The following is an 18,730-nucleotide window of genomic DNA, read 5'->3' on the forward strand; positions in this document are numbered from 1 at the left end:
CTGCCAAGGAACCTCGAAATAACACAGCTGCCAAGGAACCTCGAATAACACAGCTGCCAAGGAACCTCGAATAACACAGCTGCCAAGGAACCTCGAATAACACAGCTGCCAAGGAACCTCGAATAACACAGCTGCCAAGGAACCTCGAATAACACAGCTGCCAAGGAACCTCGAATAACACAGCTGCCAAGGAACCTCGAATAACACAGCTGCCAAGGAACCTCAAATAACACAGCTGCCAAGGAACCTCCAAATAACACAGCTGCCAAGGAACCTCAAATAACACAGCTGCCAAGGAACCTCAAAGCTAACACAGCTGCCAAGGAACCTCGAAGGAACCCCAACACAGCTGCCAAGGAACCTCGAATAACACAGCTGCCAAGGAACCTCGAATAACACAGCTGCCAAGGAACCTCGAATAACACAGCTGCCAAGGAACCTCGAATAACACAGCTGCCAAGGAACCTCGAATAACACAGCTGCCAAGGAACCTCGAAATAACACAGCTGCCAAGGAACCTCGAATAACACAGCTGCCAAGGAACCTCGAATAACACAGCTGCCAAGGAACCTCGAAATAACACAGCTGCCAAGGAACCTCGAATAACACAGCTGCCAAGGAACCTCGAATAACACAGCTGCCAAGGAACCTCGAATAACACAGCTGCCAAGGAACCTCGAATAACACAGCTGCCAAGGAACCTCGAATAACACAGCTGCCAAGGAACCTCGAATAACACAGCTGCCAAGGAACCTCGAATAACACAGCTGCCAAGGAACCTCGAATAACACAGCTGCCAAGGAACCTCGAATAACACAGCTGCCAAGGAACCTCGAATAACACAGCTGCCAAGGAACCTCGAATAACACAGCTGCCAAGGAACCTCGAATAACACAGCTGCCAAGGAACCTCGAATAACACAGCTGCCAAGGAACCTCGAATAACACAGCTGCCAAGGAACCTCAAATAACACAGCTGCCAAGGAACCTCGAATAACACAGCTGCCAAGGAACCTCGAATAACACAGCTGCCAAGGAACCTCGAATAACACAGCTGCCAAGGAACCTCGAATAACACAGCTGCCAATAACACAGCTGCCAAGGAACCTCGAATAACACAGCTGCCAAGGAACCTCGAATAACACAGCTGCCAAGGAACCTCGAATAACACAGCTGCCAAGGAACCTCGAATAACACAGCTGCCAAGGAACCTCGAATAACACAGCTGCCAAGGAACCTCGAATAACACAGCTGCCAAGGAACCTCGAAATAACACAGCTGCCAAGGAACCTCACAGAAGGATAACACAGCTGCCAAGGAACCTCGAATAACACAGCTGCCAAGGAACCTCGAATAACACAGCTGCCAAGGAACCTCGAATAACACAGCTGCCAAGGAACCTCAAATAACACAGCTGCCAAGGAACCTCACAGCTGCCAAGGAACCTCAAATAACACAGCTGCCAAGGAACCTCGAATAACACAGCTGCCAAGGAACCTCGAATAACACAGCTGCCAAGGAACCTCGAATAACACAGCTGCCAAGGAACCTCGAAATAACACAGCTGCCAAGGAACCTCGAATAACACAGCTGCCAAGGAACCTCGAATAACACAGCTGCCAACACACAGCTGCCAAGGAACCTCGAAGGAACCTCGAATAACACAGCTGCCAAGGAACCTCGAATAACACAGCTGCCAAGGAACCTCGAATAACACAGCTGCCAAGGAACCTCGAATAACACAGCTGCCAAGGAACCTCGAATAACACAGCTGCCAAGGAACCTCGAAATAACACAGCTGCCAAGGAACCTCGAATAACACAGCTGCCAAGGAACCTCGAATAACACAGCTGCCAAGGAACCTCGAATAACACAGCTGCCAAGGAACCTCGAATAACACAGCTGCCAAGGAACCTCGAATAACACAGCTGCCAAGGAACCTCGAATAACACAGCTGCCAAGGAACCTCGAATAACACAGCTGCCAAGGAACCTGCCAAGGAACCTCGAATAACACAGCTGCCAAGGAACCTCGAATAACACAGCTGCCAAGGAACCTCGAATAACACAGCTGCCAAGGAACCTCAAATAACACAGCTGCCAAGGAACCTCGAATAACACAGCTGCCAAGGAACCTCGAATAACACAGCTGCCAAGGAACCTCAAATAACACAGCTGCCAAGGAACCTCAAATAACACAGCTGCCAAGGACCGGGCAAGCCAAACTGTCACCAGAAGAATCAATACATCACAATGAATGTCATGAAATAAAAACAAACCGCCCCGTTCTGCGCTGCCATCACCGTGGCTCGCATGAACAAAGCGTTTAAAACATGAACCTAATTCACAAAAACAGAAAATACAGCCGCACTGTTCAAACGCTCATCACCCTTCAGTAAATTGCAATGCGATCACAAGGTGCCTGTTCTTTGTCATTGAACTGAAGCCACTGGGTATGCTGTATCCCTGAAGGAGTGTTTACATCATTCCGCACCCCAGAATTGAATGGAATGAGGGTTATTGTATTAGGGAATATGAACATATTCCATGCTGCGTGCGCGTACACCAAAACATACAGCACAGTCTAGACATCATACATAGACACAATATTAAATATATTGCACAATGTCACAATTTTTTTTTTTTTTTTAATGTGTGATGGAAAATAAGGCAGATACCCAACAAAAAAAACGGTATTATTGTGACAGCAACACGCATTTAAAACAACAGACTTACAGTACAGGCATCGGCAGACCGCGTTTACTCTCTCATATTGTGCACGATTGCCGTCCACGTTTTATTTCACGATAATAATAATCCGTCACGGAATGAGAGGCTACGTTTGCTTTTCTGTCCTGTCAGCGGCTGTCAGACTGAAACAAACGCAGACCTGCTGCTGGGCTGGCCGTCGTGACGTCACAAGCAGAACTGAGCGACTCCACCCCACCCTGGCCTGGCCGTGGGCTTCACACAGCTGCTGCTGTGCTACATGGCTTGGGGCAGAGGGTGGGGGGAATTTTAATTTGCAGACCGTACAAATCGAGCAGTGCTTGTCTCAGTAACAGGCATATAATTTGAGCAAAGAGTAGTGTAGTTGACTGCAATACTACTAGAGAATTACACTGGCTCAAGACAGCCATTCAGATTTTATTTTATTACTGTAGCTTGTGTCAATTTGCACTTGCACAGCCTCTGGCAGTCCAGTTTCACGGTTATTTAGATCATGCTCAATCATTGCATAGGGTCATTCTACACATTGCTAATGCCAAACACCACACCCTACTTATCTGTGTTAAACACTGCACATATAAAGAACAAAGCGCTATTTTAGGATAGGTACCAGTGCTGTGTTATGTATCCACAGATGGAACGACACAGGTGAAATATATTTTTTTAACGGCTTGATGCTCAATGGTTAATTTTCTTTTTTAAATGTCACTGTAAAACTAATGTAGTAGTGTAATTGATCCGTTTTGCATACATACTTTACTGAAAAATATATTGTATTGTCACTGGTGTATCCCACAATGTGCACAAGATCAATAAATAAAACCACAAACCACTGATACTGGTAGAATATGCTCAGTGGCTAGAGCGTGACAAGACAATCGCAGAGATCAAGGTTTCAGACTCAAAGCTCAGCCTCTGCCTTGCTGTTTGGCCTTGATGTCTTTTGTGTTCTATGTGACAGTCTTCTCTGTTGTACAGTACCATAGAGGACAGAGGGCCTTGCACTTTAAGAAGCTCAACTCAGAATGGACATCTCTGAGGCTACATCACTGTTAATGAGGAGGTGGATTGGTGGATGTGGCTGCAGTTTATCTAATACATGACTCAAGAATGAATGAAAAGCATGTCACCCGTCTTCCTCTGCTGGTTGTAAAACTTCCCCAAGCTGTACAGTTACAACACTGCCATACTGAATTGCCACTCTAGTGGACAATTATTAAATAACAGTACTGGCAAAGATGTTGCATAAAAAAATATCAAGCATTTATTTTGGCTGCTTGTTTTATAAAACAGTATACACAGTCACTTAATTAAAGAGATTACTTGGGGGTTTTCGATGGACATCTAAATAGCCATTTTTTATTAATATGAAAAAAACAAACATTACTACACATTCACAGAACAATATTGGTAAAGATACAAAAACAGGTCTCTCTTGAGGAACTATGAGTATTCTTTGGACGTCTGTAAATGTACAGAAGGATTGTTGATACCACTGTTGTGTTGATACTATCAGAAGTGATACCACGAGATTCTGTCCCTCTGCCTGGCCTCTAGTCTGTTAGAAGCTAGTTGTCTGACCACCAGTATCTCTGATCAACTTTTGATGCAACCAGGTAGCAACCCATAATGTTGACAACCAATACATAATGTTGATATTTCACAACCAATACAGACAATGAAATGTTATCTTTTTCCAGCACCTCCTCCAGAAGGGTCAGGCATATAGGCAAAATAATAACTGAAAGCAGATTTTTTTATGCACTTTCTTTTATCTAAAAAAACAGTAAAGTACATAGTTTTAAAATCTAGTTTCCCAAAGAGAATCTACACTTTAAACATGACGTTTCTTTTCAGCGTTTTTATGTACTTAAGGCTTTGGTTAAATGGAAACATATTTCAATACACAGTCTTTTGGTTACTCTAGGTAAGGTCAGTGTATTCCAGGCTAAAGCACTGAATTGCAAATAGTTTTCCCTCCCACTGCAGTTGTTTACAAGAAACAAACACACAAAAGTTCAGCCAGACAGTTACCCTTTTACATTATCTGTAAATCCTTCTCTGATAGCTACCAGAATGCAAAAGAAATGTTAAGGTTTTACGTATGAGGGTAAATACAATCCAATGTAGTATGTGACGATGCTAGACTGAGAGGCACACAATCAAGTTTCTAAAAAAGTTAGTGATACAGTATTTAAGTAATCAGCCTTCCTGCTAATAAGACCAAGGTGCTTTGTGTAATTCTCTATTTTTTTCCCAAAAGTACAATTTATTATTAGCTAACTGAAATTAACAAATACAAATACTTAATGACCTGTATATTCCATTTAATTATGTTGTAATTATCAGTGCAAATTAATCTTTGAGGTAAAAGCTTTAAAAACTGTTCCCAACATTATACAATTAGGTTACACAACATCTACGTGTCAATCTGAAGGTCTGGCCAAATGTTTGCATGAGTTCAGATTAGATGTATTGTTGTCTGTTCGAGAAAGCACTCACAAGATAAAAACATTCACTTGTACTGCAGACTTGGTTCAAAAGCTGTCATCAAGGACTGCTGCATGATAACATCAAAAGCCACCAAACAGGCAGAGTAATCTGAACTGCTTTTAAAATTGTACAAAGATACACGCTACACAGTTGACTGGAATGCGAGTGCTTAGTAGCAATTAAGGCCTCCCATGCCCAATGCAAAGTGGCTTGTCCAAATGCTGAGGCAGCATGCTTAGAGTGTTTTGTCAAGGGCGGTATCCTTGACGGCCCTGTAAGTTTTCAGGACTGTTCCTGGCTGCTTGGAGTTTGTCTTGGCTCTGGGGCTGAAGGTGGCCATGTTCCTGCGCAGGTATCTATTCGAGGTGATGAGGTCACCGTAGCCCTGTGCGTGAGAGAAGGCATAGCCCGAGCGGCGAGAGCTAGTCCGTCTGATCCGAGTCCTGGCGGCCTGCGGGGGAGGAGCTTGCTTGGATTGGCTGACCTTATACCGCACCTGGAGAGGAGAAACAGAAACAGGCAATGAAGTACATTAAAGACGAAGTATGGGTAAGGCTTGAGGGAGGTCCAGCCACTGTGAACTTGGGATTTAAACATTAGCCAAGTGTTAACCATTTAGCATTTTGCCTAAATGTTTAACCATCGTCAAAAATGTGCAGGCCAAATAAGTGTTAGCCTTAATGTTTACATAGTAAATGTACAGTGTAGGTAAAAAATAAAAAAATAAAAAAAAATTCATATTATTTTCATACACATTTAAATTTACAATTCAGTCTGTCTAGTCAGTCAAAAATAGTGCCAACAGTGTGACTAATGCCAATGCTACGCACATCCAAGACAGTGAATCTGTCACACAGGGGACATACATGGGATCATTGAGTAAAGCCATTCAGTAAAAAAAAAAAAAACCGGCAAGGCAACCTCAACTCCTGCAGTCTGCTTTAAACAAAAACTGCATTACTAACAGCACATTTACATCATTTCCATGAACACACAGTACCATCACGAATCCATGATACCGAATATCCTGAACTTGTGTTACGTGGTTCCATCTTTGTTAGGATCCAACACAAGAGGCTTTCCTTTCAGGACAAATTCAGCGCCCCAATGCCAGTACTTGTCATTCAAGTCGGGGGCTTTGTAGTTCACTACTGTATGCCTCAGATGAACAGATTAGGATTATGAGATTATAAAATAATAACCTCCAAGGAAACTCATAACCAGGTAAAGGTATATAATTCTGTTAAATTTATATTACTTTCTGAAAAACAGATAATTATGGAATAAGCTGAACATCTCAGTTGACGGAATTGCAAATGAGAACTTCCACCACTGTTGATTATTACAATGTTTTGAGAAGAAACTATTGAAACAATTGAAGAAACAGCTCCTGAAAACGATGCGGATTGCTGCTTTTCTTATCTCTGTGAAATACAGCATCAGCACAGATTCAAGAACAGCTGTTTCTTCAACTGTTTTAACTGGGTTGATGGAATTAGCCCTCGGCTGGGTGCCATCGCCTGATTTCTCAATCCAAACAACAGGTTGTAATGCAATCTAATAGAAATTGGTCTTTATCATCCAGAAACCAAAATGTCACAAGACCACAATAAGGCAGACATATCAGGACACAGGTCAACAATTTGCCTATGGAGTGTCCACATCACTGAACATATGAATCTAGCAGTTTGTAAGATATTATATATTGTAGATTTATGAAATAATTTTTTAAGCTACAAGTGCTTAAATTACTAAACCCTTAAGTTTTTTAACCCTTAACCCTTCCACAATATATTCCACTTAAGTGCAGCTACTCTTTGTGCAAAAATGATCAGCAAGAGAAACTAATCAGGAGGTTGAATCTTCATAGCTGGATGTTTACTATTCACCTTGTCGTTGATGGTGGGTCGAAGCTCTGCCCGGATGAACCTGTAGGCCACCACGGGCAGCACACAGAGGATGGTGGTGAGAAGGATGGTCAGCCAGACATTGGGCTGGTTCAGGGAATTCCTCGCTGTGCCTGTAAAAGCACAAACACATGTACCAAGTGAAATAACAGAACAGACAGCTGACATACAGCAGCTATGGGGAGGGAACCATGCAAAGAGAAAAATAATTTTAAAAAACTGAACAAAAAAAGAAGCTCAGCTCCCTAACTCACAATTAATTTACTCCCAAAATTTGTCTCCTCAGTTTTAGGAGGTCCAGAGACAGAATTATTTATATTTTTGTTTCTTCTTTCTATTAGTAGATGCTAAAACAGTGAAAATGCTCTAAAATGACGCATTTTTCACGCTGTTGTTAAATCTGCAAATTAATGTTATCTGAATATGTATACGCTGTTGGGAAAATAGGTAGACATGCTTTGAGATGAAGGCACCTGTCAAAACATTGTCCTCAAGTCAACAATAATAATGTATTCCAACACACTTCTAAAAACTCATCTACCAGCAATCAGCTGAAAGAACAAAAATGAAAAAATAAAAATCCTCAAATAACCTCCTACAGGCTCTAAAATAACTTTCAAGAGACCTGGCTGCTTCTTCAAGCCATTGATCTTTACTTATAAACACATATGAATGCATCAACATTCAGTGTACTGTTACTTGTACAGGACACATATATAATAAGAGGATCCTGATTCTATGTTGTTGCTTCTTGCACTATTGGACGAGCACATGTCCACTTTTGTGTAACGAGAGGCTGCTCCTCCATGACGTCCTGCTCTGTGTGCTTCTGTTCCTTGTGAAACATCAGTCTTGGCTACAAGAAGAACATGTGAATGGAGAGCATATAACAAGTATTACTGTAGATCTCTATCAAGGTCTTTCCTATCTTGCACTTATGGGATTGTTGACTAAACTGACTAAATTGACTTAGGAATTGATTTCATCAGCCTATACTCCAGCCTCAGATGGGTGTGGTAGAGTATTTTACAGCAGTGGAATCACCCCGGATCACCTGTGTGGATTACCCCTTAAAATAAGTGTAAAATGCTTTAAAAGAAATCTAGCTGTAGGTTATCTTGGCACAGTGTAGGTTGATCAAATCAACCCCTAACCTTATTTCCACTGCTCTTCTCACAGTCGCACAATACTTACCAATGAAGGGGAAGGAAGCTGTGAAGATGAGATACATCCCATTGCTGTACATGGTGAGAGTGATGGCAAAGTAGATGGCCAGGCTGCCCCACATAAATAACTGATTAACCGATGTCCAGTAGGCAGTATCCAGCCCAAGCTACAGAATTGAACAAGATAGATGGAATAAAATATACAGACAGACAAGACAATACTATAAAACACACAGGAAAGAAAATAGATGAAAAAACACATCCTAGTTGTCATGTTCCACAACCCTAGAGTGAATATTTTTAACATTAGGGTTAAGACTGATCTTCATGCACTAGTGTTCTGGGATGCTTGCCCTGTACATGAATATATAACCATATTTGGTAAGGTATAGTATGATATAGATAAACACATGAATGAACAGACAGACTGACACACACAAAGCTGAGACTTTGATTCATGTGGAGCAGGACTAGGCTCGGGCTATGGCAGGTGGTGTACCTGGATGGAGACAGCGATCAGCAGGCAGGTCTGTGCAAGCAGGGCAAAGGACTGGTAGTCGGCAAGGTCCTTGCCATCATCCCGCATTGTGTCATACATGGCTCCGTAGGGGATAAAGAAGAGGATAAGCGAGCTGTAGATGCCATGGAGCAGACACTTGGCGAAGGCACCTATGCTGAAGTACATATTGAGCTGCCCCGGCTCATAAAGCTTCGGGTACTCCATACTCCAGCGGTCACTCACATCCTTAAACAAATGAATACAAACAAATCATCTACATATCGGCACATTGACTACTAAGGTATACCTATAAGTAAATGAACTATTTTAAGACCAATTTAAAAATAACTTGTTAATACAGATTACTTCTCTATGTAACCATTAGTTACTACAAAATTAAACAGTGACTAAAGATAATCAGTACAAAAAAAAAGCTTGTTCCTGGCCCTAAACTGATGTGAAGGGTGTGACTCACCACTACTTGATCTACCATTTACCACTCTAGGATTAATGCATGCTCACGCTCATGAGCTCTGCAGTACCACGGATTCCTACAGAAACAAGGTCTACAGCAAAACCCAGCAGGAGAGCTGAATGAGAATGTAGCCACCGCTGCCACGGTGTTTCAGCCCTATAAAAACAATGTGCATGCGTGGTCCTAATGGTACTAACATGTATCTATTAAAAGGTATTTCTTTACCCAGGCACATGTACAGCCAGATAAAAATAAGATTTAAAGTAGTGTGTAACATTTAAGCAGTACAGCAGTGTGTACCTGATCAAAAAGGCTCATCCCCAACACAGGCAGAGAGGTATAAACCAGGTTGTAGAGGGTGATATACCACTCGTCATACACAGTCTGTAAGAAAAACACAGTCGGGTTTACAAAAAGCCACAGAAACTCCAAGCAAAACATGTGTATTCTGAAAACATAATTTGACTTCTGACATCAAGATAAATTCATTGGGAAAGCAAAAGTGTTTGGGGGCTGTTCATTTGAGCTGAAAAGCAGCCAATAAGAACACAAGAAAGGAGGCCTAGTCCTGTAGCTGATTGATTTCAAAATGCTGTCAAGTCAGGTCCCAGTGATTTAGTATCAATAATATGTGTCTCCTATCCTCTAACAATCGTCTAAGATCTAAATATCCACCACTGTTTCTATTAATCATACACATGAAGGGCCCTTCATACAATTTTATACAAATATATATATTTATATACAAATATATATTTATACAAATATGTATAGTAAAATGCCAGGGTGGGTCCTGTTTAAATGCAGCACACTGGCAGTACGTAGATCCTCCTCCACTTAGATCAATTCTATGATGTGATAGGTGTTACAGAAACTTGGTTGTCTGAGAGTGATGGGGACGAATATAATATTTGTGGGTATACACTGTATAGGAAAGACAGGCAGGACAGAAGAGGAGGAGGGGTAGCGCTATACATAAGAAACAGTCTTGAAGCCCAGGTGTTAAACCTGGACAAAGAAAACAAAGCCAAATCAATATGGGTCAGAATAACACACAAAAATTCAAAGGGCATAATAATAGCAGCATGCTATAGACCGCCAGATTAAGACGGTGAGCACAATAATCTGTTATACAATGACATTAGAAATGCGTGTAGCAAAGGAGAAGCCATACTAATGGGGGATTTCAACTTCCCCCAAATAAAATGGGAAAACCTGGTGGGGAGCATGACGGATGAAATTGAAATGGTGGAAATGACAAATGACTGCTTCCTAACGCAATTTGTCAAGGCACCGACTAGAGGGGAGGAACGCCTTGATTTAGTCTTTTCAAATAATGAAGACAGAATAACTAAAACAGAGGTCAGAGAACCACTAGCAAACTCAGACCACAACATGGTCTCATTTGAAGTGTTTTTTAAAACCCCAAAAGTAATGACTAAAGTTAAGGTTTACAATTTTAGAAAAGCAAACTATGAAGGTATGAAACAGAGACTAACAGAAGTAGATTGGAGTAAAATAGAGAAAACACCCACAGAAGAAGGATGGTTGTTCTTCAAAAATGTAGTACTACAGGCGCAAAACAATTACATCCCTAAAGTAGACAAATCTAAATGTAAAACTAAATTGCCAAAATGGTTTAATAGGTCAATTAAAAAAAATGTTCAGTGAAAAAAGGCACTTTACAGAGCATTAAAAAAGGACCAAAAAGAAAGTACGCAGAAAGAGTACACAGAACTGCAAACGCAAGTCAAAAAGGAAGTTAGAAAGGCCAAGAGAGAAATAGAAATGAACATTGCTAAGGGAGCTAAAACCAATTCCAAAATGTTTTTCCAATATTACAACAGCAAGCGAACATTCAAAGAGGAGATTAAATGTTTAAGAGATACAAATGGCAAAATCGTAGATGAAGAAAAAAAATAGCAAATATATTAAATGATTACTTTTCACAAGTTTTTACAAAGGAAGATACTGACAACATGCCCCACATGTCATCCAGTTCCTATCCAGTTTTAAATAACTTTAGCATAACTGAGGCAGAAGTGTTAAAGGGACTAGGAGCTCTTAAAATAAACAAATCCCCTGGGCTGGATGAGATCCTCCCAGTAGTACTCAAAGAAATGAAATAAGTTATTTACAAACTGCTAACCAAGATCATGCAGCAGTCTCTTGACACAGGGGTGGTACCGACAGACTGGAAAATTGCAAACGTAATACCGATCCACAAAAAGGGAAACAAAACTGAACCAGGTAACTACAGACCAGTAAGCCTGACTTCTATTATATGCAAACTTATGGAAACTATAATAAGATCCAAAATGGAAAATGACCTATATGGTAACAGGGTACTGGGAGACAGTCAACATGGTTTTAGGAAAGGGAGATCGTGTCTAACTAACTTGCTTGATTTTTTTTGAGGATGCAACATCGACAATGGATAATTGCAAAGCATATGACATGGTTTATTTAGATTTCCAGAAAGCTTTTGACAAAGTCCCGCACAAAAGATTAATTCTCAAACTGAACGCAGTTGGGATTCAAGGAAACACATGTACATGGATTAGGGAGTGGTTAACATGTAGAAAACAGAAAGTACTGATTAGAGGAAAAACCTCAGAATGGAGTGTGGTAACCAGTGGTGTACCACAGGGATCAGTATTAGGTCCTCTGCTATTCCTAATCTACATTAATGATTTAGATTCTGGTATAGTAAGCAAACTTGTTAAATTTGCAGACGACACAAAAGTAGGAGGAGTGGCAAACACTGTTGCAGCAGCAAAGGTCGTTCAAAATGATCTAGACAAGATTCAGAACTGGGCAGACACATGGCAAATGACATTTAATAGAGAAAAGTGTAAGGTACTGCATGCAGGAAATAAAAATGTACATTATAAATATTATATGGGAGATACTGAAATTGGAGAAGGAATCTATGAAAAAGACCTAGGAGTTTTTGTTGACTCAGAAATGTCTTCATCTACACAATGTGGGGAAGCTATAAAAAAAGGATAACAAGATGCTCGGATACATTGTGAAAAGTGTTGAATTTAAATCAAGGGAAGTAACGTTAAAACTGTACAATGCATTAGTAAGACCTCATCTTGAATACTGTGTTCAGTTCTGGTCACCTCGCTATAAAAAAGATATTGCTGCTCTAGAAAGAGTGCAAAGAAGAGCGACCAGAATTACTCCGGGTTTAGTCAGTCTTAAACAAAGAAAACTACGCAACGACCTAATTCAAGCATTCAAATACTAAAAGGTATTGACAATGTCCACCCAAGGGAATTTTTCGACCTGAAAAAAGAAACAAGGACCAGGGGTCACAAATGGAGATTAGAGAGAGGGGCATTCAGAACAGAAAATAGGAGGCACTTTTTTACACAGAGAATCGTGAGGGTCTTGAATCAACTCCCCAGTAATGTTGTTGAAGCTGACACCTTGGGATCCTTCAAGAAGCTGCTTGATGAGATTCTGGGATCAATAAGCTACTAACAACCAAATGAGCAAGATGGGCCGAATGGCCTCCTCTCGTTTGTAACCTTTCTTAAGTTCTTATGTTCTAATTGATTGTGTGTGTATACCACAGTATCTCCCTCATACATACCTGTGCAGAGAATCCACAGAAGAAGCCATACCAGAAGTGGACCAGGGTGAAGGTGAAGTTCTTGTAGAAAAAGTAGTTGAGGAACTTGCACATGCGGATGTAGGACCACCTGCCATGGACCAGCAGGAGGCGCTGCAGGTACCGGAACTGGGCAAAGGAGAAATCGCTGGAGAGGACAGCCTGCATCCCCTCCTGCCCACTGATTCCCACCCCAATGTGGGCAGCTGGGAACACGGCCACAGAGACAGGCAGGGAAGACAGACACACAGAACCATGGAGACAAACAACAGAGTTACTCTTTCCCATGCTACATAATAATACACCTTTAATCTGAGTCGATATTAATTGTAATCCAAAACATTCTATGTGGATGAAAACATTACAACCATTAAACTTTATAATATATAAAATTCAATCTACTTTTACATAGGGGACCTGGCCAAGAAGACTGAACTCCAACATAAAATCATAAAACACTAAAATAACAACATATTGTCTGCCATCAACCACAGCTCCAACAAGAAGTAATAAAATAGTGACTTTTGACATCACAGACAGATACATCTGCTAACAGCATTTCAGAAATCTGGGTTAAAAATCCCAAAAGCTTTTATGTATATTTGGCGAGTTTCCTGAATGCCACCCATGCCACAGTGGCCCTCTTACCTTTGATCATGCTGACGTCGTTGGCTCCGTCCCCGATGGCCAGAGTGATGGCATTCTTGTACTTCTTGACCAGCTGCACCACCTGGGCTTTCTGCAGCGGTGTCACTCGGCAGCAGATGACAGTTTTACACATGCAGGCGGTCCTGAGAAACTCCACCTCCATGCTCTTCTCTAGACCGTATGCCTGACAGGGAGAAGATACAAGCAAGAACGCACTATGGGATACTGCTGGTGACCTACAGCACTTATGTGAGAACGAGGAAATCCAGCTCACTGAGCGCCTGGAGAAATAGCGGGTGCTGTTTTCAGGCAACACAGTATTTTTTTCTTCAATATTTATTCTCAGTAATATTTCCCAAATGGAGGAGATTCTATTTTGTTTGCTGTTTTACAGGCCTTTTTGAGGAAGGCTTTTATCACCGGTAGTGTTAAGAGCTGGAAGCAGTAAGCGATAGACTATTTATATTTTTTTCTTTGGACTAGAGATAATATTAATCAATAACTAATTGCCCAGCAAGGCAGACTAGTTGAAACGTTTGTCATTGAACTGAAGTTTCTTTTAGTATCTCTATAGTACATTCAGCACTATTGCCCAAATGCAGTTCTCTCCACATTTGCATACCAAGCTATGTCCGTTGATGACAAGACCATACTCCCCGTCCACAGTGTCTTCGGGTAGCACCGTTGACTTCTTTCTGGGCTGCTTCACTTCAATGATCGTCTCAGCTTCAACAGTTTCTGGTTTGATTTTCCTCCGTGCATTTCTAATATAAAGAGTAATAGAGTATTATTAGAAGAAAGAGCATTAGCACCAATTGCCTTAATTAAAAAAAAAAAAAAAAAAATCTGAAATGTGTCTGCTGTATTATCAGAAGGCATATTTATTGAATGAATCAGAGACTGTGATTAGTATGGACCCCAAAAACAAGCATGCATGCTACCCAAAGTAAATGTTAGTTATAAATAACAGAATCATGGTTTGACGCACCTCAGTTCCTCTCGCACACCCTCAGCTGTGTTTGCGGAGATGATAAACACCTCGTTCATCGCCTCTCGCAGCATGTTGCACGCATAGCCAATGTTCTCAGCAGTCTCTGTTAGAAATGAAAAGATAATATAACTTGATAAGAAATTGGTAGGTTTATATAAGTATTCAACCAATACTGCTTAAAAGCTGAGGTTAAAGCATTTAAGTTGTTCTAATGAGATATTAATAATGATAATAATCAAATGAAAATGCACAGTAAGATGCTCAAATGTTTAGTTTTTTTATTGCAATCTGTCCTGAAGCTACGCATTATTTTATTATAAACATTTTTTTGTTATAATATTACTTGGCTTGTATCTACTGTAAAAGTGAAATGTACCACGAATCAACATCTTCTATAACTTTAAACTTTCAAATCATAAGATATAATGAAAAAGACATTGAATAAAGACTCGAAATGTTTGAGTACTACTAGGAACTGACATTTACCTGTTAAGAAATCATACGTAGATTTTACTGAAAATCCATTAAAAAATTAAAACAAAGGGCCCTGTATGTGAGTTACTGTAGGAATAATGTCCTATTCATTCAAGTTTAGACAGCGACTGTAACTCATTCCTATTCCTGGAATGCCTTCTCACTGCAGTATGTTTCCTGTGTCACTCCAGGGGAAGCAGGTGGCGGTACCTTGTTTATCTCCTGTGAGCACCCACATCTTAATGTCAGCTTTGGCCAGCTGTTCAATCGTCTGAGGCACTCCATCCTGAAGCTTGTCTTCTATTGCTGTGGCACCTAGCAACTGAAGAGCACACACATGCTCAGCTTGTACAGTATACTCATTTAGAGGTCACACCGTCAGGGTACGCTGCTGAAGAGCACACACACGCTCAGCTTGTACAGTATACTCATTTAGAGGTCACACCGTCAGGGTACACTGCTGAAGAGCACACACACTCTCAGCTTGTACAGTATACTCATTTAGAGGTCACACCGTCAGGGTACACTGCTGAAGAGCACACACATGCTCAGCTTGTACAGTATACTCATTTAGAGGTCACACCGTCAGGGTACGCTGCTGAAGAGCACACACACGCTCAGCTTGTACAGTATACTCATTTAGAGGTCACATCGTCAGGTTACACTGCTGAAGAGCACACACATGCTCAGCTTGTACAGTATACTCATTTAGAGGTCACATCGTCAAGGTACACTGCTGAAGAGCACACACATGCTCAGCTTGTACAGTATACTCATTTAGAGGTCACATCGTCAGGTTACACTGCTGAAGAGCACACACATGCTCAGCTTGTACAGTATACTCATTTAGAGGTCACACCGTCAGGTTACACTGCTGAAGAGCACACACATGCTCAGCTTGTACAGTATACTCATTTAGAGGTCACACCGTCAGGGTACACTGCTGAAGAGCACACAGACGCTCAGCTTGTACAGTATACTCATTTAGAGGTCACATCGTCAGGGTACACTGCTGAAGAGCACACACATGCTCAGCTTGTACAGTATACTCATTTAGAGGTCACATCGTCAGGGTACACTGCTGAAGAGCACACACATGCTCAGCTTGTACAGTATACTCATTTAGAGGTCACATCGTCAAGGTACACTGCTGAAGAGCACACACACTCTCAGCTTGTACAGTATACTCATTTAGAGGTCACATCGTCAGGGTACACTGCTGAAGAGCACACACACGCTCAGCTTGTACAGTATACTCATTTAGAGGTCACACCGTCAGGGTACACTGCTGAAGAGCACACACATGCTCAGCTTGTACAGTATACTCATTTAGAGGTCACACCGTCAGGGTACACTGCTGAAGAGCACACACATGCTCAGCTTGTACAGTATACTCATTTAGAGGTCACATCGTCAGGGTACACTGCTGAAGAGCACACACACGCTCAGCTTGTACAGTATACTCATTTAGAGGTCACATCGTCAGGGTACACTGCTGAAGAGCACACACACGCTCAGCTTGTACAGTATACTCATTTAGAGGTCACATCGTCAGGGTACACTGCTGAAGAGCACACACACGCTCAGCTTGTACAATATACTCATTTAGAGGTCACATCGTCAGGTTACGCTGCTGAAGAGCACACACACGCTCAGCTTGTACAGTATACTCATTTAGAGGTCACATCGTCAGGGTACGCTGCTGAAGAGCACACACACGCTCAGCTTGTACAGTATACTCATTTAGAGGTCACATCGTCAGGGTACACTGCTGAAGAGCACACACACGCTCAGCTTGTACAGTATACTCATTTAGAGGTCACATCGTCAGGGTACACTGCTGAAGAGCACACACATGCTCAGCTTGTACAGTATACTCATTTAGAGGTCACATCGTCAAGGTACACTGCTGAAGAGCACACACATGCTCAGCTTGTACAGTATACTCATTTAGAGGTCACATCGTCAGGGTACACTGCTGAAGAGCACACACATGCTCAGCTTGTACAGTATACTCATTTAGAGGTCACATCGTCAGGGTACACTGCTGAAGAGCACACACATGCTCAGCTTGTACAGTATACTCATTTAGAGGTCACATCGTCAGGGTACACTGCTGAAGAGCACACACACGCTCAGCTTGTACAGTATACTCATTTAGAGGTCACATCGTCAGGGTACACTGCTGAAGAGCACACACACGCTCAGCTTGTACAGTATACTCATTTAGTGGTCACATCGTCAGGTTACACTGCTGAAGAGCACACACACGCTCAGCTTGTACAGTATACTCATTTAGAGGTCACATCGTCAGGGTACACTGCTGAAGAGCACACACACTCTCAGCTTGTACAGTATACTCATTTAGACATCGGTCACATCGTCAGGGTACACTGCTGAAGAGCACACACACTCTCAGCTTGTACAGTATACTCATTTAGAGGTCACATCGTCAGGGTACACTGCTGAAGAGCACACACACGCTCAGCTTGTACAGTATACTCATTTAGAGGTCACATCGTCAGGTTACACTGCTGAAGAGCACACACATGCTCAGCTTGTACAGTATACTCATTTAGAGGTCACATCGTCAGGGTACACTGCTGAAGAGCACACACACGCTCAGCTTGTACAGTATACTCATTTAGAGGTCACATCGTCAAGGTACACTGCTGAAGAGCACACACATGCTCAGCTTGTACAGTATACTCATTTAGAGGTCACACCGTCAGGGTACACTGCTGAAGAGCACACACATGCTCAGCTTGTACAGTATACTCATTTAGAGGTCACATCGTCAGGGTACACTGCTGAAGAGCACACACACGCTCAGCTTGTACAGTATACTCATTTAGAGGTCACATCGTCAGGGTACACTGCTGAAGAGCACACACATGCTCAGCTTGTAGAGTATACTCATTTAGAGGTCACATCGTCAGGTTACACTGCTGAAGAGCACACACATGCTCAGCTTGTACAGTATACTCATTTAGAGGTCACATCGTCAGGGTACACTGCTGAAGAGCACACACACGCTCAGCTTGTACAGTATACTCATTTAGAGGTCACACCGTCAGGTTACACTGCTGAAGAGCACACACATGCTCAGCTTGTACAGTATACTCATTTAGAGGTCACATCGTCAGGGTACACTGCTGAAGAGCACACACACTCTCAGCTTGTACAGTATACTCATTTAGAGGTCACATCGTCAGGGTACACTGCTGAAGAGCACACACTCTCAGCTTGTACAGTATACTCATTTAGAGGTCACATCGTCAGGGTACACTGCTGAAGAGCACACACACGCTCAGCTTGTACAGTATACTCATTTAGAGGTCACATCGTCAGGTTACACTGCTGAAGAGCACACACATGCTCAGCTTGTACAGTATACTCATTTAGAGGTCACATCGTCAAGGTACACTGCTGAAGAGCACACACGCTCAGCTTGTACAGTATACTCATTTAGAGGTCACATCGTCAGGGTACACTGCTGAAGGAAACTCATTTGGGTAGTTCATCTGAATACTGTAAGCTGTGGTCAGATACAGTGGCTCTTAAAAGTACTCACCCCCCTTGGACTTTTCCACATTTTATTGTGTTATAACATGGAATCAAAACGGATTTAATTAGGAGTTTTTGCCACTGATCAACACAAAAAAGTCCATAATGTCAAAGGAAAAATAAAATCTACAAATTGTTCTAAATTAATTACAAATATAAA

General features: G+C 41.8%; 2 protein-coding genes across 10 annotated transcripts in view; both read right to left on the reverse strand.

The window, feature by feature from the left end:
* LOC121310327 (iporin-like) overlaps positions 1-3,184 on the reverse strand; it is a 50,790-nt gene extending 47,606 nt beyond the window's left edge. For 2 of the 5 annotated variants that reach the window (XM_041243647.1, XM_041243577.1), the window contains exon 1: positions 2,735-3,182. The gene's annotated coding sequence lies outside the window, so the exon portion shown is untranslated. Of the gene's footprint in view, positions 1-2,734 lie in introns of all 5 variants that reach the window. The other 3 variants (XM_041243727.1, XM_041243673.1, XM_041243687.1) reach the window with 2 other exon arrangements.
* Positions 3,185-3,970: 786 nt separating this feature from the next.
* The window catches only part of LOC121310869 (phospholipid-transporting ATPase ID-like), a 51,394-nt gene continuing 36,634 nt past the window's right edge, over positions 3,971-18,730 (reverse strand). For 4 of the 5 annotated variants that reach the window (XM_041243860.1, XM_041243820.1, XM_041243878.1 and 1 more), the window contains exons 19-28: positions 15,214-15,325; positions 14,527-14,632; positions 14,161-14,302; positions 13,539-13,722; positions 12,873-13,096; positions 9,569-9,652; positions 8,794-9,039; positions 8,323-8,461; positions 7,111-7,241; positions 3,971-5,717 (exon numbers count right to left, since the gene is read on the reverse strand). In XM_041243860.1, coding sequence (XP_041099794.1) covers positions 5,457-5,717; positions 7,111-7,241; positions 8,323-8,461; positions 8,794-9,039; positions 9,569-9,652; positions 12,873-13,096; positions 13,539-13,722; positions 14,161-14,302; positions 14,527-14,632; positions 15,214-15,325 — 1,629 coding nt within the window. In that variant the 3' untranslated portion in view covers positions 3,971-5,456. Of the gene's footprint in view, positions 5,718-7,110; positions 7,985-8,322; positions 8,462-8,793; positions 9,040-9,568; positions 9,653-12,872; positions 13,097-13,538; positions 13,723-14,160; positions 14,303-14,526; positions 14,633-15,213; positions 15,326-18,730 lie in introns of those variants that run through there. The other variant, XM_041243900.1, reaches the window with a different exon arrangement.

This window comes from Polyodon spathula, chromosome 1, assembly GCF_017654505.1.
Source record: "Polyodon spathula isolate WHYD16114869_AA chromosome 1, ASM1765450v1, whole genome shotgun sequence".
Lineage (NCBI taxonomy): Eukaryota > Metazoa > Chordata > Actinopteri > Acipenseriformes > Polyodontidae > Polyodon > Polyodon spathula.